The sequence below is a fragment of the Osmerus mordax genome, chromosome 14 (genome assembly GCF_038355195.1).
Source record: "Osmerus mordax isolate fOsmMor3 chromosome 14, fOsmMor3.pri, whole genome shotgun sequence".
In the NCBI taxonomy this organism is placed as follows: domain Eukaryota; kingdom Metazoa; phylum Chordata; class Actinopteri; order Osmeriformes; family Osmeridae; genus Osmerus; species Osmerus mordax.
Genome location: NC_090063.1, coordinates 10,098,798 through 10,121,833, shown reverse-complemented (window position 1 = coordinate 10,121,833; position 23,036 = coordinate 10,098,798). Strand labels below are relative to the sequence as shown.

Here is a 23,036-nt window from a genome sequence, read left to right as displayed (position 1 = left end):
TACGACACACGCTCCAACAACAACCACAGCTTCTCCCACTACAACCACAGCTGGCCCTACAACTACCACAGAGGCTCCAACAACAACAACAGCCACTCCTACAACGAACACAGAGGCTCCAACAACAACCACAGCTTCTCCCACTTCAACCACAGCTGCCCCTACAACGAGCACAGAGGCTCCAACAACAACCACAGCTTCTCCCACTACAACCACAGCTGGCCCTACAACTACCACTGAGGCTCCAACAACAACAACAGCCATTCCTACAGCGAACATAGAGGCTCCAACAACAACCACACCTTCTCCCACTTCAACCACAGCTGGCCCTACAACTACCACAGTGGCTCCGACAACAACCACAGCTTCTCCCACTACAAACACAGCTGCCCCTACAACGAGCACAGAGGCTCCAACAACAACCACAGCTTCTCCCACTACAACCACAGCTGGCCCTACAACTACCACAGAGGCTCCAACAACAACAACAGCTGCCCCAACAACTACTACAGAGGCTCCAACAACAACAACATCCGCTCCCACTACAACCCCAGCTGCCCCTACAACTACCACAGACGCTCCGACAACAACCACAGCTTCTCCCACTACAAACACAGCTGCCCCTAAAACGAGCACAGAGGCTCCAACAACAACCACAGCTTCTCCCACTACAACCACAGCTGGCCCTACAACTACCAATGAGGCTCCAACAACAACAACAACAGCCACTCCTACAACTAGCACAGAGGCTCCAACAACAACCACAGCTTCTCCCACTACAACCCCAGCTGGCCCTACAACTACCACAGAGACTCCAACAACAACAACAGCCACTCCTACAACTACCACAGAGGTTCCAACAACGACAACAGGTGCTCCCACTACAACATCAGCTGCACCTACAACCGCAGCAGATGCTCCAACAACAACCACAGCTTCTCCCACTACAACCACAGCTGGCCCTACAACTACCACAGAGGGTCCAATAACAACAACAGTCACTCCTACAACTAACACAGAGGCTCCAACAACAACCACAGCTTCTTCCACTACAACCCCAGCTGCCCCTACAACTACCACAGACGCTCCAACAACAACCACAGCTTCTCCCACTACAAACACAGCTGCCCCTACAACGAGCACAGAGGCTCCAACAACAACCACAGCTTCTCCCACTACAACCACAGCTGGCCTTACAACTACCACAGAGACTCCAACAACAACAACAGCCACTCCTACAACTACCACAGAGGTTCCAACAACGACAACAGCTGCTCCCACTACAACCACAGCTGCACCTACAACTACAACAGGTGCTCCCACTACAACATCAGCTGCACCTATAACCGCAACAGAGGCTCCAACAACAACCACAGCTTCTCCTACTACAACCACAGCTGGCCCTACAACTACCACAGAGGCTCCAACAACAACATCAGCCACTCCTACAACTAGCACAGAGGCTCCAACAACAACCACAGCTTCTCCCACTACAACCACAGCTGGCCCTACAACTACCACAGAGGCTCCAACAACAACAGCCACACCTACAACTACCACAGAGGTTCCAACAACGACAACAGCTTCTCCCACTACAACCACAGCTGCACCTACAACTACCACAGCGGCTCCAACAACAACAACAGCCGCTACAACAACAACCACAACTTCTCCCACTACAACCACAGCTGCACCTACAACTACCACAGAGGATCCAACAACAACAACAGTCACTCCTACAACTAGCACAGAGGCTCCAACAACATCCACAGCTTCTCCCACTATAACCACAGCTGGTCCTACAACTACCACAGAGGTTCCAACAACGACAACAGCTGCTCCCACTACAACCATAGTTGCACCTACAACTACAACAGGTGCTCCCACTACAACCACAGCTGCACCTATAACAGCAACAGAGGCTCCAACAACAACGGCTGCTCCACTTACAACAACATCTGCACCTACAACTACCACAGAGGCTCCATCAACAACAACGGCTGCTCCTATTACAACCACAGCTGGCCCTACAACTACCACAGAGGCTCCAACAACAACAACAGCTGCTCACACTACAACCACAGCTGCAGCTACAACTACCACAGAGGCTACAACAACAACAACAGCCGCTACAACAACAACCACAACTTCTCCCACTACAACCACAGCTGCACCTACAACTACCACAGAGGCTCCAACAACAACAACAGTCACTCCTACAACTAGCACAGAGGCTCCAACAACATCCACAGCTTCTCCCACTACAACCACAGCTGGTCCTACAACTACCACAGAGGTTCCAACAAAGACAACAGCTGCTCCCACTACAACCACAGCTGCACCTATAACAGCAACAGAGGCTCCATCAACAACAACGGCTGCTCATATTACAACCACAGCTGGCACTAAAACTACCACAGAGGCTCCAACAACAACCACAGCTTCTCCCACTTCAACCACAGCTGGCCCTACAACTACCACAGAGGCTCCAACAACCACAACAGCCATTCCTACAACTAGCACAGAGGCTCCAACAACAACAACAACAGCCACTCCTACAACTACCACAGAGGTTCCAACAACAACAACAACTGCCCCAACAACTACGACACACGCTCCAACAACAACCACAGCTTCTCCCACTACAACCAAAGCTGGCCCTACAACTACCACAGAGGCTCCAACAACAACAACAGCTGCTCACACTACAACCACAGCTGCACCTACAACTACCACAGAGGCTCCAACAACAACAACAGTCACTCCTACAACTAGCACAGAGGCTCCAACAACATCCACAGCTTCTCCCACTACAACATCAGCTGCACCTATAACCGCAACAGAGGCTCCAACAACAACCACAGCTTCTCCCTCTACAACCACAGCTGCCCCTACAACGAGCACAGAGGCTCCAACAACAACCACAGCTGCTCCCACTACAACCACAGCTGCACCTACAACTACAACAGGTGCTCCCACTACAACATCAGCTGCACCTATAACCGCAACAGAGGCTCCAACAACAACGACAGCTTCTCCTACTACAAACACAGCTGGCCCTACAACTACCACAGAGGCTCCAACAACAACAGCCAAACCTACAACTACCACAGAGGTTCCGAAAACGACAACAGCTTCTCCCACTACAACCACAGCTGCACCTGCAACTACCACAGAGGCTCCAACAACAACAACAGCCGCTACAACAACAACCACAACTTTTCCCACTACAAGCACAGCTGCACCTACAACTACCACAGAGGCTCCAACAACAACAACAGTCACTCCTACAACTAGCACAGAGGCTCCAACAACATCCACAGCTTCTCCCACTATAACCACAGCTGGTCCTACAACTACCACAGAGGCTCCAACAACAACAACAGTCACTCCTACAACTAGCACAGAAGCTCCAACAACGACAACAGCTGCTCCCACTACAACCATAGTTGCACCTACAACTACAACAGGTGCTCCCACTACAACCACAGCTGCACCTATAACAGCAACAGAGGCTCCAACAACAACGGCTGCTCCACTTACAACGACATCTGCACCTACAACTGCCACAGAGGCTCCATCAACAACAACGGCTGCTCCTATTACAACCACAGCTGGCCCTACAAATACCACAGAGGCTCCAACAACAACAACAGCTGCTCACACTACAACCACAGCTGCACCTACAACTACCACAGAGGCTACAGCAACAACAACAGCCGCTACAACAACAACCACAACTTCTCCCACTACAACCACAGCTGCACCTACAACTACCACAGAGGCTCCAACAACAACAACAGTCACTCCTACAACTACCAAAGAGGTTCCAACAACAACAACAGCTGCCCCAACAACTACGACAGACGCTCCAACAACAACCACAGCTTCTCCCACTACAACCACAGCTGCCCCTACAACGAGCACAGAGGCTCCAACAACAACCACAGCTTCTCCGACTACAACCACAGCTGCCCCTACAACGAGCACAGAGGCTCCAACAACAACCACAGCTTCTCCCACTACAACCACAGCTGCCCCTACAACGAGCACAGAGGCTCCAACAACAACCACAGCTTCTCCCACTACAACCACAGCTGGCCCTACAACTACCACAGAGGCTCCAACAACAACAACAGCCACTCCTACAACGAACACAGAGGCTCCAACAACAACCACACCTTCTCCCACTTCAACCACAGCTGGCCCTACAACTACCACAGAGGCTCCAACAACAACCACAGCTTCTCCCACTACAACCACAGCTGGCCCTACAACTACCACAGAGGCTCCAACAACAACATCAGCCACTGCTACAACGAACACAGAGGCTCCAACAACAACCACACCTTCTCCCACTTCAACCACAGCTGGCCCTACAACTACCACAGAGGCTCCAACAACAACCACAGCTTCTCCCACTACAACCACAGCTGGCCCTACAACTACCATAGAGGCTCCAACAACAACAACAGCTGCCCCAACAACTACTAAAGAGGCTCCAACAACAACAACATCCACTCCCACTACAACCCCAGCTGCCCCTACAACTACCACAGACGCTCCGACAACAACCACAGCTTCTCCCACTACAAACACAGCTGCCCCTACAACGAGCACAGAGGCTCCAACAACAACCACAGCTTCTCCCACTACAACCCCAGCTGCCCCTACAACTACCACAGACGCTCCGACAACAACCACAGCTTCTCCCACTACAACCACAGCTGCCCCTACAACGAGCACAGAGGCTCCAACAACAACCACAGCTTCTCCCACTACAACCACAGCTGCCCCTACAACGAGCACAGAGGCTCCAACAACAACAACAGCCACTCCTACAACGAACACAGAGGCTCCAACAACAACCACACCTTCTCCCACTTCAACCACAGCTGGCCCTACAACTACCACAGAGGCTCCAATAACAACCACAGCTTCTCCCACTACAACCACAGCTGGCCCTACAACTACCACAGAGGCTCCAACAACAACATCAGCCACTCCTACAACTAGCACAGAGGCTCCAAAAACAACCACAGCTTCTCCCACTACAACCACAGCTGGCCCTACAACTACCACAGAGGCTCTAACAACAACAGCCACACCTACAACTACCACAGAGGTTCCAACAACGACAACAGCTTCTCCCACTACAACCACAGCTGCACCTACAACTACCACAGAGGCTCCAACAACAACAACAGCCGCTACAACAACAACCACAACTTCTCCCACTACAACCACAGCTGGTCCTACAACTACCACAGAGGTTCCAACAACGACAACAGCTGCTCCCACTACAACCATAGCTGCACCTACAACTACAACAGGTGCTCCCACTACAACCACAGCTGCACCTATAACAGCAACAGAGGCTCCAACAACAACGGCTGCTCCCATTACAACCACATCTGCACCTACAACTACCATAGAGGCTCCATCAACAACAACGGCTGCTCATATTACAACCACAGCTGGCACTACAACTACCACAGAGGCTCCAACAACAACAACAGCTGCTCCTACTACAACCACAGCTGCACCTACAACTACCACAGAGGCTCCAACAACAACAACAGCCACTCCTACAACTAGCACAGAGGCTCCAACAACAACCACAGCTTCTCCCACTTCAACCACAGCTGGCCCTACAACTACCACAGAGGCTCCAACAACAACAACAGCCACTCCTACAATTACCACAGAGGTTCCAACAACAAATACAGCTGCCCCAACAACTACGACACACGCTCCAACAACAACCACAGCTTCTCCCACTACAACCACAGCTGCCCCTACAACGAGCACAGAGGCTCCAAACACAACCACAGCTTCTCCCACTACAACCACAGCTGGCCCTACAACTACTACAGAGGCTCCAACAACAACAACAGCCACTCCTACAACAAACACAGAGGCTCCAACAACAACCACAGCTTCTCCTACTTCAACCACAGCTGGCCCTACAACTACCACAGAGGTTCCAACAACCACAACAACTATTCCTACAACTAGCACAGAGGCTCCAACAACAACAACAGCCACTCCAACAACTACCACAGAGGGTCCAACAACATCAACAGCTGGCCTAACTACAGAGGCTCCAACAACAACAACAGCCACTCCTACAACTACCACAGAGGTTCCAACAACAACAACAGCTGCCCCAACAAATACGACAGACGCTCCAACAACAACCACAGCTTCTCCGAATACAACCACAGCTGCCACTACAACGAGCACAGAGGCTCCAACAACAACCACAGCTTCTCCCACTACAACCACAGCTGCCCCTACAACAAGCACAGAGGCTCCAACAACAACCACAGCTTCTCCCACTACAACAACAGCTGCCCCAACAACTACGACAGACGCTCCAACAACAACCACAGCTTCTCCGACTACAACCACAGCTGCACCTAGAACTACCACAGAGGCTCCAACAACAACAACAGCCGCAACAACAACAACCACAACTTCTCCCACTACAACCACAGCTGCACCTACAACTACCACAGAGGCTCCAACAACAACAACAACAGTCACTCCTACAACTAGCACAGAGGCTCCAACAACATCCACAGCTTCTCCAACTATAACCACAGCTGGCCCTACAACTACCACAGAGGCTCCAACAACAACAACAGCTGCTCACACTACAACCACAGCTGCACCTACAACTACCACAGAGGCTACAACAACAACAACAGCCGCAACAACAACAACCACAACTTCTCCCACTACAACCACAGCTGCACCTACAACTACCACAGAGGCTCCAACAACAACAACAGTCACTCCTACAACTAGCACAGAGGCTCCAACAACATCCACAGCTTCTCCCACTATAACCACAGCTGGCCCTACAACTACCACAGAGGCTCCAACAACAACAACAGCTGCTCACACTACAACCACAGCTGCACCTACAACTACCACAGAGGCTACAACAACAACAACAGCCACTACAACAACAACCACAACTTCTCCCACTACAACCACAGCTGCACCTACAACTACAACAGAGGCTCCAACAACAACGGCTGCTCCCATTACAACCACATCTGCACCTACAACTACCACAGAGGCTCCATCAACAACAACGGCTGCTCATATTACAACCACAGCTGGCACTACAACTACCACAGAGGCTCCAACAACAACAACAGCTGCTCCTACTACAACCACAGCTGCACCTACAACTACCACAGAGACTCCAACAACAACAACAGCCACTCCTACAACTAGCACAGAGGCTCCAACAACAACCACAGCTTCTCCCACTTCAACCACAGCTGGCCCTACAACTACCACAGAGGCTCCAACAACAACAACAGCCACTCCTACAATTACCACAGAGGTTCCAACAACAACAACAGCCGCTACAACAACAACCACAACTTCTCCCACTACAACCACAGCTGGCCCTACAACTACCACAGAGGCTCCAACAACCACAACAGCCATTCCTACAACTAGCACAGAGGCTTCAACAACAACAACAGCCACTCCTACAACTACCAAAGAGGTTCCAACAACAACAACAGCTGCCCCAACAACTACGACAGACGCTCCAACAACAACCACAGCTTCTCCCACTACAACCACAGCTGCCCCTACAACGAGCACAGAGGCTCCAACAACAACCACAGCTTCTCCGACTACAACCACAGCTGCCCCTACAACGAGCACAGAGGCTCCAACAACAACCACAGCTTCTCCCACTACAACCACAGCTGCCCCTACAACGAGCACAGAGGCTCCAACAACAACCACAGCTTTTCCCACTACAACCACAGCTGGCCCTACAACTACCACAGAGGCTCCAACAACAACAACAGCCACTCCTACAACGAACACAGAGGCTCCAACAACAACCACACCTTCTCCCACTTCAACCACAGCTGGCCCTACAACTACCACAGAGGCTCCGACAACAACCACAGATTCTCCCACTACAAACACAGCTGCCCCTACAACGAGCACAGAGGCTCCAACAACAACCACAGCTTCTCCCACTACAACCACAGCTGGCCCTACAACTACCACAGAGGCTCCAACAACAACAACAACAGCTGCCCCAACAACTACTACAGAGGCTCCAACAACAACAACATCCGCTCCCACTACAACCCCAGCTGCCCCTACAACTACCACAGACGCTCCGACAACAACCACAGCTTCTCCCACTACAAACACAGCTGCCCCTACAATGAGCACAGAGGCTCCAACAACAACAACAGCCACTCCTACAACTACCACAGAGGTTCCAACAACGACAACAGGTGCTCCCACTACAACATCAGCTGCACCTACAACCGCAGCAGATGCTCCAACAACAACCACAGCTTCTCCCACTACAACCACAGCTGGCCCTACAACTACCACAGAGGGTCCAATAACAACAACAGTCACTCCTACAACTAACACAGAGGCTCCAACAACAACCACAGCTTCTTCCACTACAACCCCAGCTGCCCCTACAACTACCACAGACGCTCCAACAACAACCACAGCTTCTCCCACTACAAACACAGCTGCCCCTACAACGAGCACAGAGGCTCCAACAACAACCACAGCTTCTCCCACTACAACCACAGCTGGCCTTACAACTACCACAGAGACTCCAACAACAACAACAGCCACTCCTACAACTACCACAGAGGTTCCAACAACGAAAACAGCTGCTCCCACTACAACCACAGCTGCACCTACAACTACCACAGAGGCTCCAACAACAACAACAGCCGCTACAACAACAACCACAACTTCTCCCACTACAACCACAGCTGCACCTACAACTACCACAGAGGCTCCAACAACAACAACAGTCACTCCTACAACTAGCACAGAGGCTCCAACAACATCCACAGCTTCTCCCACTATAACCACAGCTGGTCCTACAACTACCACAGAGGTTCCAACAACGACAACAGCTGCTCCCACTACAACCATAGCTGCACCTACAACTACAACAGGTGCTCCCACTACAACCACAGCTGCACCTATAACAGCAACAGAGGCTCCAACAACAACAACAACGGCTGCTCATATTACAACCACAGCTGGCACTACAACTACCACAGAGGCTCCAACAACAACAACAGCTGCTCACACTACAACCACGGCTGCACCTACAACTACCACAGAGGCTCCAACAACAACAACAACAGCCACTCCTACAACTAGCACAGAGGCTCCAACAACAACCACAGCTTCTCCTACTACAACCACAGCTGCACCTACAACTACCACAGAGGCTCCAACAACAACAACAGCCATTCTTACTACAACCACAGCTGCACCTACAACAACAACAGAGGCTCCAACAACTACAGCCGCTCCTACTACAACATCAGCTGCACCTATAACCGCAACAGAGGCTCCAACAATAACAACAGCCACTCCTTCAACTAGCACAGGTGCATCAACAGACCCCCCTCAAGAAAATGAGGGTTATCTCTTTCTGAGGATGCGTTTGGTGCGGGTTTTCGTAATCGAATACAACAACCCAAAGTCGAAGCAATATCAAGAACTGGCTGCCAATGTCACAGCTGAGGTAATTCTCATCTAAAATTCGTCATTTCAATTCAAAAGGAAAATAATTTGACATAGATTTTTCAATAATTCATGTTTTCATATGTTCTTTGTGCGATAATCATGTCATTTTTTTCCTCATATTTTTTAGCTGAATCGGGGATACAGGATGCGGTACCCTTTCACTTTCCTGAGATGCATAATTATTGGATTTTGGTAAGTGATCCGTGACAAGAGATTTAGGTTTATGTTGGCTCTTTCAATGTATTCATGCTCTATTGCTGGAGTATAAACAATCCATTTATGAATCTCTACTTTTCAGGCCTGGGTCAGTGGGTGTCACAGCCAACTTGATATTCCAGAATGAGAGTGTAGTTCCGAACATCACCAGTGCAGAAGACTCATTAAAAACGTCTTTAAATGAATCCCTGGTTTTCCTGAATGTTATCATTGGCAGTATTGTTGCAGGTTTGTAATGATTATAATCTAAATAATTCCATAATGTTCAGATATATAAAAAAACAAGATTTTTTTTTATTGAACTCGGTTAAATGTTTTGCAAACAAAAAGGTTTTTCTTCTTTCCCACAATAGCTGAACCAAATGCCTCCAGTACTGTAACTCCTACAACTGTGGAGGCAACTAATTCCACAGTAGCACCTACAACCACAAGTACAGCTGAAAGTACCAGTACAACAACGCAAACAACTCAAACTGCCACAGCACTCACCACCACCAGCGGTGCAATGGCAAGGAGCAGACCTGTAGATATGGTCACTTTTCTACTACCAATCACTTTAGTCAACTTTCTGTACATTTTGATGTAGATCTTTTCTGACTGTTTTGGGCCTTTCCTTCATATCAAATTGCAGAACTGCAAAAACGTGTAAGAATTCTAATGAATTAGGACAAGAAAATAACGTACTTTTGAAAGGCATTCCTGTAAATAAAGAAATGTGTGTAACCAAATCAAAAATGCAATGCTACAAAACATGAAACAAGTAGGACATAAAAAATAGATGTCATGAAAAAAAAAAGAAAACAATATTTGACTAAACAATTCTATATACACAAATGTAAACACTAAAATTGCTGTAATGCTAATAACTTTAAATAATCTTTATAATTATTCATATTTATAATGTATTTATACTTGCTTTTTATGTATGAACCTTTAAAAAAAGTTTGAAATGTTTGTCAAAAAATCGAAATAATGATTTGGCATAGTCAATTTATCAACTTTCTTAATTAATATTTATCATATATTATTTTCTTTAATATTTATTTAATTTAACTGGAAAACAGCATTCAGCCAGAAAAAATATAACTTTCATTTACTTTCACGAGATGGCTTGTGGGTGGCAATCTGTGAGACCTGAAGCCATCAAACAAAGAAGGTAAAGAGATGTAAAAAGTATGAGATTGTAGAAGAAGGTATGAGGAGACTGGTACATTGGGTTTTAAATTAAAATGTCAATACTTAGCTACCCAATTAGCTACTATAAAGTTATCCATAACATCTATGTTGTATATTGATGTCCACGGTTGTACACATTTTAAAATGAAATAAACAATAAAAGTCACTATTTTAAAAGTTGTCGTGTCATTGAAGAGGTTTCCGACATTTTGTCAACTCAACGGTAATTTGTTTAAAAATACATATTTTTTAATGTTTTCACATAAATCCCAATTGGGAACGCAATGAAACTAAAAAGACGTGAGTCAGAGGAAAAGTTTGTTGTGGCTATAGCGAAACAGATAAAAATTACAAATACAGATGAACTAAACAAAGAAATATTTGTTGATTAATTTTATAGTCAAAAGAATTCAGTGTAAAACAACGTCTCTTGTATTTTCTGTTATGACGACAACCACACAGGCTCAAACAACCACAGCGGCTACCACAACTACTACTGCACCTAAAACTACAACAGAGGCTCAAGTAATAACCAAAGCTGTACCTACAACTACCACAGCTGCTCCCACTACAACCACAGCTGCCCCTACAACTACCACAGAGGCTCCAACAACAACCACAGCTGCACCTACAACTACCACAGAGACTCCAACAACAACCACAGCTTCTCCCACTACAATCACAGCTGGCCCTACAACTACCACAGAGACTCCAACAACAACCACAGCTTCTCCCACTACAAGCACAGCTGCCGTTACAACTACTACAGCTGCTCCCACTACAACCACAGCTGCCCCTACAACTTACACAGAGGCTCCAACTGCGACAACAGCTGCTCACACTACAAAGACAGCTGCCACAACAACTACTACAGCTGCTCCCACTACAACCACAGCTGGCCCTACAACTACCACAGAAGTTCCAACAACGACAAAAGGTGCTCCCACTACAACATCAGCTGCACCTATAACCGCAATAAATGCTCCAACAACAACCACAGCTTCTCCTACTACAACCACAGCTGCCCATACAACGAGCACAGAGGCTCCAACAACAACAACAGCCACTCCTACAACTAGCACAGAGGCTCCAACAACAACCACAGCTTCTCCTACTACAACCACAGCTGCCCATACAACGAGCACAGAGGCTCCAACAACAACCACAGCTTCTCCCACTACAACCACAGCTGGCCCTACAACTACCACAGAGAATCCAACAACAACAACAGCCACTCCTACAACGAGCCCAGAGGCTCCAACAACAACCACAGCTTCTCCCACTACAACCACAGCTGCCCCTACAACGAGCACAGAGGCTCCAACATCAACAGCTGCCCCAACTACAGAGGCTCCAACAACAACAGACACTCCTACAACTACCACAGAGGTTCCAACAACAACAACAGCTGCCCCAACAACTACGACAGACGCTCCAACAACAACCACAGCTTCTCCCACTACAACCACAGCTGCCCCTACAACGAGCACAGAGGCTCCAACAACAACCACAGCTTCTCCCACTACAACAACAGCCACTCCTACAACTAGCACAGAGGCTCCAACAACAACCACAGCTTCTCCCACTTCAACCACAGCTGGCCCTACAACTACCACAGAGGCTCCAACAACAACAACAGCCACTCCTACAACTAGCACAGAGGCTCCAACAACAACCACAGCTTCTCCCACTACAACCACAGCTGGCCCTACAACTACCACAGAGAATCCAACAACAACAACAGCCACTCCTACAACGAGCCCAGAGGCTCCAACAACAACCACAGCTTCTCCCACTACAACCACAGCTGCCCCTACAACGAGCACAGAGGGTCCAACAACATCAACAGCTGCCCCAACTACAGAGGCTCCAACAACAACAGACACTCCTACAACTACCACAGAGGTTCCAACAACAACAACAGCTGCCCCAACAACTACGACAGACGCTCCAACAACAACCACAGCTTCTCCCACTACAACCACAGCTGCCCCTACAACGAGCACAGAGGCTCCAACAACAACCACAGCTTCTCCCACTACAACAACAGCCACTCCTACAACTAGCACAGAGGCTCCAACAACAACCACAGCTTCTCCCACTTCAACCACAGCTGGCCCTACAACTACCACAGAGGCTCCAACAACAACAACAGCCACTCCTACAACTAGCACAGAGGCTCCAACAACAACCACAGCTTCTCCCACTACAACCACAGCTGGCCCTACAACTACCACAGAGACTCCAACAACAACAACAGCCACTCCTACAACTACCACAGACGCTCCAACGACAACATCAGCTTCTCCCACTTCAACAACAGCTGCCCCTACAACGAGCACAGAGGCTCCAACAACAACCACAGCTTCTCCCACTACAACCACAGCTGCACTTATAACAGCAACAGAGGCTCCAACAACAACAACAGCCACTCCTACAACGAGCACAGAGGCTCCAACAACAACCACAGCTTCTCCCACTTCAACCACAGCTGGCCCTAGAACTACCACAGAGGCTCCAACAACCACAACAGCCACTCCTACAACTAGCACAGAGGTTCCAACAACGACAACAGCTGCTCCCACTAAAACCACAGCTGCCCCTACAACGAGCACAGAGGCTCCAACAACAACAACAACCACTCCTACAACTACCACAGAGGTTCCTACAACAACAACAGCTGCCCCAACAACTACGAAAGACGCTCCAACAACAACCACAGCTTCTCCAACTACAACCACAGCTGCCCCTACAACGAGCACAGAGGCTCCAACAACAACCACAGCTTCTCCCACTACAACCACAGCTGGCCCTTCAACTAGCACAGAGTCTCCAACAACAACAACAGCCACTCCTACAACAACAACAGCTTCTCCCACTACAACCACAGCTGCCCCTACAACGAGCACAGAGGCTCCAACAACAACAACAGATTCTCCCACTACAACCACAGCTGCCCCTACAAAGAGCACAGAGGCTCCAACAACAACCACAGCTTCTCCCACTTCAACCACAGCTGGCCCTACAACTACCACAGAGGCTCCGACAACCACAACAGCCACTCCTACAACTAGCACAGAGGCTCCAACAACAACCACAGCTTCTCCCACTACAACCACAGCTGGCCCTACAACTACCACAGAGACTCCAACAACAACAACAGCCACTCCTACAACTACCACAGAGGCTCCAACAACAACATCAGCCACTCCTAAAACTAGCACAGAGGCTCTAACAACAACCACAGCTTCTCCCACTACAACCACAGCTGGCCCTACAACTACCACAGAGGTTCCTACAACAACAACAGCAGCCCCAACAACTACGACAGACGCTCCAACAACAACCACAGCTTCTCCTACTACAACCACAGCTGCCCATACAACGAGCACAGAGGCTCCAACAACAACCACAGCTTCTCCCACTACAACCACAGCTGGCCCTACAACTACCACAGAGAATCCAACAACAACAACAGCCACTCCTACAACGAGCCCAGAGGCTCCAACAACAACCACAGCTTCTCCCACTACAACCACAGCTGCCCCTACAACGAGCACAGAGGCTCCAACATCAACAGCTGCCCCAACTACAGAGGCTCCAACAACAACAGACACTCCTACAACTACCACAGAGGTTCCAACAACAACAACAGCTGCCCCAACAACTACGACAGACGCTCCAACAACAACCACAGCTTCTCCCACTACAACCACAGCTGCCCCTACAACGAGCACAGAGGCTCCAACAACAACCACAGCTTCTCCCACTACAACAACAGCCACTCCTACAACTAGCACAGAGGCTCCAACAACAACCACAGCTTCTCCCACTTCAACCACAGCTGGCCCTACAACTACCACAGAGGCTCCAACAACAACAACAGCCACTCCTACAACTAGCACAGAGGCTCCAACAACAACCACAGCTTCTCCCACTACAACCACAGCTGGCCCTACAACTACCACAGAGAATCCAACAACAACAACAGCCACTCCTACAACGAGCCCAGAGGCTCCAACAACAACCACAGCTTCTCCCACTACAACCACAGCTGCCCCTACAACGAGCACAGAGGGTCCAACAACATCAACAGCTGCCCCAACTACAGAGGCTCCAACAACAACAGACACTCCTACAACTACCACAGAGGTTCCAACAACAACAACAGCTGCCCCAACAACTACGACAGACGCTCCAACAACAACCACAGCTTCTCCCACTACAACCACAGCTGCCCCTACAACGAGCACAGAGGCTCCAACAACAACCACAGCTTCTCCCACTACAACAACAGCCACTCCTACAACTAGCACAGAGGCTCCAACAACAACCACAGCTTCTCCCACTTCAACCACAGCTGGCCCTACAACTACCACAGAGGCTCCAACAACAACAACAGCCACTCCTACAACTAGCACAGAGGCTCCAACAACAACCACAGCTTCTCCCACTACAACCACAGCTGGCCCTACAACTACCACAGAGACTCCAACAACAACAACAGCCACTCCTACAACTACCACAGACGCTCCAACGACAACATCAGCTTCTCCCACTTCAACAACAGCTGCCCCTACAACGAGCACAGAGGCTCCAACAACAACCACAGCTTCTCCCACTACAACCACAGCTGCACTTATAACAGCAACAGAGGCTCCAACAACAACAACAGCCACTCCTACAACGAGCACAGAGGCTCCAACAACAACCACAGCTTCTCCCACTTCAACCACAGCTGGCCCTAGAACTACCACAGAGGCTCCAACAACCACAACAGCCACTCCTACAACTAGCACAGAGGTTCCAACAACGACAACAGCTGCTCCCACTAAAACCACAGCTGCCCCTACAACGAGCACAGAGGCTCCAACAACAACAACAACCACTCCTACAACTACCACAGAGGTTCCTACAACAACAACAGCTGCCCTAACAACTACGAAAGACGCTCCAACAACAACCACAGCTTCTCCAAATACAACCACAGCTGCCCCTACAACGAGCACAGAGGCTCCAACAACAACCACAGCTTCTCCCACTACAACCACAGCTGGCCCTTCAACTAGCACAGAGTCTCCAACAACAACAACAGCCACTCCTACAACAACAACAGCTTCTCCCACTACAACCACAGCTGCCCCTACAACAAGCACAGAGGCTCCAACAACAACAACAGATTCTCCCACTACAACCACAGCTGCCCCTACAAAGAGCACAGAGGCTCCAACAACAACCACAGCTTCTCCCACTTCAACCACAGCTGGCCCTACAACTACCACAGAGGCTCCAACAACCACAACAGCCACTCCTACAACTAGCACAGAGGCTCCAACAACAACCACAGCTTCTCCCACTACAACCACAGCTGGCCCTACAACTACCACAGAGACTCCAACAACAACAACAGCCACTCCTACAACTACCACAGAGGCTCCAACAACAACATCAGCCACTCCTAAAACTAGCACAGAGGCTCTAACAACAACCACAGCTTCTCCCACTACAACCACAGCTGGCCCTACAACTACCACAGAGGTTCCTACAACAACAACAGCAGCCCCAACAACTACGACAGACGCTCCAACAACAACCACAGCTTCTCCAACTACAACCACAGCTTCTCCGACTACAACCACAGCTGGCCCGACAACTACCACAGAGGCTCCAACAACAACAACAGCCACTCCTACAATGAGCACAGAGTCTCCAACAACAACCACAGCTTCTCCCACTTCAACAACAGCTGCCCCTACAACGAGCACAGAGGCTCCAACAACAACCACAGCTTCTCCCACTACAACCACAGCTGGCCCTTCAACTAGCACAGAGTCTCCAACAACAACAACAGCCACTCCTACAACAACAACAGCTTCTCCCACTACAACCACAGCTGCCCCTACAACGAGCACAGAGGCTCCAACAACAACAACAGATTCTCCCACTACAACCACAGCTGCCCCTACAAAGAGCACAGAGGCTCCAACAACAACCACAGCTTCTCCCACTTCAACCACAGCTGGCCCTAGAACTACCACAGAGGCTCCAGCAACCACAACAGCCACTCCTACAACTAGCACAGAGGCTCCAACAACAACCACAGCTTCTCCCACTACAACCACAGCTGGCCCTACAACTACCACAGAGACTCCAACAACAACAACAGCCACTCCTACAACTACCACAGAGGCTCCAACAACAACATCAGCCACTCCTAAAACTAGCACAGAGGCTCTAACAACAACCACAGCTTCTCCCACTACAACCACAGCTGGCCCTACAACTACCACAGAGGTTCCTACAACAACAACAGCAGCCCCAACAACTACGACAGACGCTCCAACAACAACCACAGCTTCTCCAACTACAACCACAGCTGCCCCTACAACGAGCACAGAGGCTCCAACAACAACCACAGCTTCTCCCACTACAACCACAGCTGCCCCTACAACGAGCACAGAGGCTCCAACAACAACAACAGCTTCTCCCACTACAACCACAGCTGGCCCTTCAACTACCACAGAGTCTCCAACAACAACAACAGCCACTCCTACAACAACAACAGCTTCTCCCACTACAACCACAGCTGCCCCTACAACGAGCACAGAGGCTCCAACAACAACAACAGCTTCTCCCACTACAACCACAGCTGCCCCTACAACGAGCACAGAGGCTCCAACAACAACCACAGCTTCTCCCACTTCAACCACAGCTGGCCCTACAACTACCACAGTGGCTCCAACAACCACAACAGCCACTCCTACAACTAGCACAGAGGCTCCAACAACAACCACAGCTTCTCCCATTTCAACCACAGCTGGCCCTACAACTACCACAGAGGCTCCAACAACCACAACAGCCACTCCTACAACTAGCACAGAGGCTCCAACAACAACAACAGCCATTCCTACAACTACCACAGAGGTTCCAACAATAACAACAGCTGCCCCAACAACTACGACAGACGCTCCAACAACAACCACAGCTTCTCCCACTACAACCACAGGTGCCCCTACAACGAGCACAGAGGCTCCAACAACAACCACAGCTTCTCCCACTACAACCACATCTGCCCCTACAACGAGCACAGAGGCTCCAACAACAACCACAGCCTCTCCCACTACAACCACAGGTGCCCCTACAACGAGCACAGAGGCTCCAACAACAACCACAGCTTCTCCCACTACAACCACAGCTGCCCCTACAATGAGCACAGAGGCTCCAACAACAACCACAGCTTCTCCGACTACAACCACAGCTGGCCCGACAACTACCACAGAGGCTCCAACAACAACAACAGCCACTCCTACAATGAGCACAGAGTCTCCAACAACAACCACAGCTTCTCCCACTTCAACAACAGCTGCCCCTACAACGAGCACAGAGGCTCCAACAACAACCACAGCTTCTCCCACTACAACCACAGCTGCCCCTACAACGAGCACAGAGGCTCCAACAACAACCACAGCTTCTCCCACTACAACCACAGCTGGCCCTACAACTACCACAGAGGCTCCAACAACAACAACAGCCACTCCTACAACGAGCACAGAGGCTCCAACAACAACCACCTCTTCTCGCACTTCAACAACAGCTGGCCCTACAACTACCACAGAGGCTCCAACAACAACCACAGCTTCTCCCACTACAACCACAGCTGCCCCTACAACGAGCACAGAGGGTCCAACAACATCAACAGCTGCCCCAACTACAGAGGCTCCAACAACAACAACAGACACTCCTACAACTACCACAGAGGTTCCAACAACAACAACAGCTGCCGCAACAACTACGACAGACGCTCCAACAACAACCACAGCTTCTCCCACTTCAACAACAGCTGCCCCTACAACGAGCACAGAGGCTCCAACAACAACCACAGCTTCTCCCACTACAACCACAGCTGCCCCTACAACGAGCACAGAGGCTCCAACAACAACCACAGCTTCTCCCACTACAACCACAGCTGGCCCTACAACTACCACAGAGACTCCAACAACAACAACAGCCACTCCTACAACTACCACAGAGGCTCCAACAACAACATCAGCCACTCCTACAACTAGCACAGAGGCTCTAACAACAACCACAGCTTCTCCCACTACAACCACAGCTGGCCCTACAACTACCACAGAGGTTCCTACAACAACAACAGCAGCCCCAACAACTACGACAGACGCTCCAACAACAACCACAGCTTCTCCAACTACAACCACAGCTGCCCCTACAACGAGCACAGAGGCTCCAACAACAACCACAGCTTCTCCCACTACAACCACAGCTGCCCCTACAACGAGCACAGAGGCTCCAACAACAACAACAGCTTCTCCCACTACAACCACAGCTGGCCCTTCAACTACCACAGAGTCTCCAACAACAACAACAGCCACTCCTACAACAACAACAGCTTCTCCCACTACAACCACAGCTGCCCCTACAACGAGCACAGAGGCTCCAACAACAACAACAGCTTCTCCCACTACAACCACAGCTGCCCCTACAACGAGCACAGAGGCTCCAACAACAACCACAGCTTCTCCCACTTCAACCACAGCTGGCCCTACAACTACCACAGAGGCTCCAACAACCACAACAGCCACTCCTACAACTAGCACAGAGGCTCCAACAACAACCACAGCTTCTCCCATTTCAACCACAGCTGGCCCTACAACTACCACAGAGGCTCCAACAACCACAACAGCCACTCCTACAACTAGCACAGAGGCTCCAACAACAACAACAGCCATTCCTACAACTACCACAGAGGTTCCAACAATAACAACAGCTGCCCCAACAACTACGACAGACGCTCCAACAACAACCACAGCTTCTCCCACTACAACCACAGGTGCCCCTACAACGAGCACAGAGGCTCCAACAACAACCACAGCTTCTCCCACTACAACCACATCTGCCCCTACAACGAGCACAGAGGCTCCAACAACAACCACAGCCTCTCCCACTACAACCACAGGTGCCCCTACAACGAGCACAGAGGCTCCAACAACAACCACAGCTTCTCCCACTGCAACCACAGCTGCCCCTACAATGAGCACAGAGGCTCCAACAACAACCACAGCTTCTCCGACTACAACCACAGCTGGCCCGACAACTACCACAGAGGCTCCAACAACAACAACAGCCACTCCTACAATGAGCACAGAGTCTCCAACAACAACCACAGCTTCTCCCACTTCAACAACAGCTGCCCCTACAACGAGCACAGAGGCTCCAACAACAACCACAGCTTCTCCCACTACAACCACAGCTGCCCCTACAACGAGCACAGAGGCTCCAACAACAACCACAGCTTCTCCCACTACAACCACAGCTGGCCCTACAACTACCACAAAGGCTCCAACAACAACAACAGCCACTCCTACAACGAGCACAGAGGCTCCAACAACAACCACCTCTTCTCGCACTTCAACAACAGCTGGCCCTACAACTACCACAGAGGCTCCAACAACAACCACAGCTTCTCCCACTACAACCACAGCTGCCCCTACAACGAGCACAGAGGGTCCAACAACATCAACAGCTGCCCCAACTACAGAGGCTCCAACAACAACAACAGACACTCCTACAACTACCACAGAGGTTCCAACAACAACAACAGCTGCCGCAACAACTACGACAGACGCTCCAACAACAACCACAGCTTCTCCCACTTCAACAACAGCTGCCCCTACAACGAGCACAGAGGCTCCAACAACAACCACAGCTTCTCCCACTACAACCACAGCTGCCACTACAACGAGCACAGAGGCTCCAACAACAACCACAGCTTCTCCCACTACAACCACAGCTGCCCCTACAACTACCACAGAGACTCCAACAACAACCACAGCTTCTCCCACTACAAGCACAGCTGCCGTTACAACTACTACAGCTGCTCCCACTACAACCACAGCTGCCCCTACAACTTACACAGAGGCTCCAACTGCGACAACAGCTGCTCACACTACAAAGACAGCTGCCACAACAACTATTACAGCTGCTCCCACTACAACCACAGCTGGCCCTACAACTACCACAGAAGTTCCAACAACGACAAAAGGTGCTCCCACTACAACATCAGCTGCACCTATAACCGCAATAAATGCTCCAACAACAACCACAGCTTCTCCTACTACAACCACAGCTGCCCATACAACGAGCACAGAGGCTCCAACAACAACAACAGCCATTCCTACAACTAGCACAGAGGCTCCAACAACAACCACAGCTTCTCCTACTACAACCACAGCTGCCCATACAACGAGCACAGAGGCTCCAACAACAACCACAGCTTCTCCCACTACAACCACAGCTGGCCCTACAACTACCACAGAGAATCCAACAACAACAACAGCCACTCCTACAACGAGCCCAGAGGCTCCAACAACAACCACAGCTTCTCCCACTACAACCACAGCTGCCCCTACAACGAGCACAGAGGGTCCAACAACATCAACAGCTGCCCCAACTACAGAGGCTCCAACAACAACAGACACTCCTACAACTACCACAGAGGTTCCAACAACAACAACAGCTGCCCCAACAACTACGACAGATGCTCCAACAACAACCACAGTTTCTCCCACTACAACCACAGCTGCCCCTACAACGAGCACAGAGGCTCCAACAACAACCACAGCTTCTCCCACTACAACAACAGCCACTCCTACAACTAGCACAGAGGCTCCAACAACAACCACAGCTTCTCCCACTTCAACCACAGCTGGCCCTACAACTACCACAGAGGCTCCAACAACAACAACAGCCACTCCTACAACTAGCACAGAGGCTCCAACAACAACCACAGCTTCTCCCACTACAACCACAGCTGGCCCTACAACTACCACAGAGACTCCAACAACAACAACAGCCACTCCTACAACTACCACAGACGCTCCAACGACAACATCAGCTTCTCCCACTTCAACAACAGCTGCCCCTACAACGAGCACAGAGGCTCCAACAACAACCACAGCTTCTCCCACTACAACCACAGCTGCACTTATAACAGCAACAGAGGCTCCAACAACAACAACAGCAACTCCTACAACGAGCACAGAGGCTCCAACGACAACCACAGCTTCTCCCACTTCAACCACAGCTGGCCCTAGAACTACCACAGAGGCTCCAACAACCACAACAGCCACTCCTACAACTAGCACAGAGGTTCCAACAACGACAACAGCTGCTCCCACTAAAACCACAGCTGCCCCTACAACGAGCACAGAGGCTCCAACAACAACAACAACCACTCCTACAACTACCACAGAGGTTCCTACAACAACAACAGCTGCCCCAACAACTACGAAAGACGCTCCAACAACAACCACAGCTTCTCCAACTACAACCACAGCTGCCCCTACAACGAGCACAGAGGCTCCAACAACAACCACAGCTTCTCCCACTACAACCACAGCTGGCCCTTCAACTAGCACAGAGTCTCCAACAACAACAACAGCCACTCCTACAACAACAACAGCTTCTCCCACTACAACCACAGCTGCCCCTACAACGAGCACAGAGGCTCCAACAACAACAACAGATTCTCCCACTACAACCACAGCTGCCCCTACAAAGAGCACAGAGGCTCCAACAACAACCACAGCTTCTCCCACTTCAACCACAGCTGGCCCTACAACTACCACAGAGGCTCCAACAACCACAACAGCCACTCCTACAACTAGCACAGAGGCTCCAACAACAACCACAGCTTCTCCCACTACAACCACAGCTGGCCCTACAACTACCACAGAGACTCCAACAACAACAACAGCCACTCCTACAACTACCACAGAGGCTCCAACAACAACATCAGCCACTCCTAAAACTAGCACAGAGGCTCTAACAACAACCACAGCTTCTCCCACTACAACCACAGCTGGCCCTACAACTACCACAGAGGTTCCTACAACAACAACAGCAGCCCCAACAACTACGACAGACGCTCCAACAACAACCACAGCTTCTCCAACTACAACCACAGCTTCTCCGACTACAACCACAGCTGGCCCGACAACTACCACAGAGGCTCCAACAACAACAACAGCCACTCCTACAATGAGCACAGAGTCTCCAACAAC

The 23,036-nt window shown here is 50.1% G+C and overlaps 6 protein-coding genes and 1 long non-coding RNA gene across 7 annotated transcripts; all 7 read left to right on the top strand.

Annotated features, from left to right (window-relative positions):
* Positions 1-127: 127 nt before the first annotated feature.
* On the top strand, positions 128-5,366 carry LOC136956381 (mucin-5AC-like; the record flags this gene model as incomplete). The annotated part of the gene is made up of 5 exons (XM_067250283.1): positions 128-790; positions 1,747-2,044; positions 2,823-3,419; positions 3,615-4,393; positions 5,355-5,366. Coding segments are annotated over 5 exons (2,349 nt in total), but the record flags the coding sequence as incomplete, so codon positions are not given.
* Positions 5,367-6,268: 902 nt separating this feature from the next.
* LOC136956379 (uncharacterized) lies at positions 6,269-9,192 on the top strand (the record flags this gene model as incomplete). The annotated part of the gene is made up of 3 exons (XM_067250282.1): positions 6,269-7,030; positions 7,925-8,396; positions 9,026-9,192. Coding segments are annotated over 3 exons (1,401 nt in total), but the record flags the coding sequence as incomplete, so codon positions are not given.
* A 276-nt stretch (positions 9,193-9,468) lies between these two features.
* Positions 9,469-11,116, top strand: LOC136956610 (uncharacterized). Its single transcript, XR_010878224.1, has 4 exons — positions 9,469-9,562; positions 9,692-9,756; positions 9,863-10,008; positions 10,134-11,116. It is a non-coding gene; the product is annotated as an uncharacterized lncRNA (long non-coding RNA).
* A 938-nt stretch (positions 11,117-12,054) lies between these two features.
* Positions 12,055-13,107, top strand: LOC136956604 (uncharacterized; the record flags this gene model as incomplete). Its single annotated transcript, XM_067250529.1, has 2 exons — positions 12,055-12,661; positions 12,944-13,107. Coding segments are annotated over 2 exons (771 nt in total), but the record flags the coding sequence as incomplete, so codon positions are not given.
* Positions 13,108-13,521: 414 nt separating this feature from the next.
* LOC136956378 (mucin-5AC-like) lies at positions 13,522-16,320 on the top strand (the record flags this gene model as incomplete). The annotated part of the gene is made up of 2 exons (XM_067250281.1): positions 13,522-14,227; positions 15,422-16,320. Coding segments are annotated over 2 exons (1,605 nt in total), but the record flags the coding sequence as incomplete, so codon positions are not given.
* Positions 16,321-17,868: 1,548 nt separating this feature from the next.
* On the top strand, positions 17,869-18,327 carry LOC136956609 (salivary glue protein Sgs-3-like; the record flags this gene model as incomplete). Its single annotated transcript, XM_067250533.1, has 1 exon — positions 17,869-18,327. A coding segment is annotated over one exon (459 nt), but the record flags the coding sequence as incomplete, so codon positions are not given.
* Positions 18,328-18,648: 321 nt separating this feature from the next.
* LOC136956377 (mucin-2-like) lies at positions 18,649-22,659 on the top strand (the record flags this gene model as incomplete). The annotated part of the gene is made up of 4 exons (XM_067250280.1): positions 18,649-19,680; positions 19,747-20,457; positions 20,617-20,832; positions 21,334-22,659. Coding segments are annotated over 4 exons (3,285 nt in total), but the record flags the coding sequence as incomplete, so codon positions are not given.
* Between the last annotated feature and the right edge of the window lie 377 nt (positions 22,660-23,036).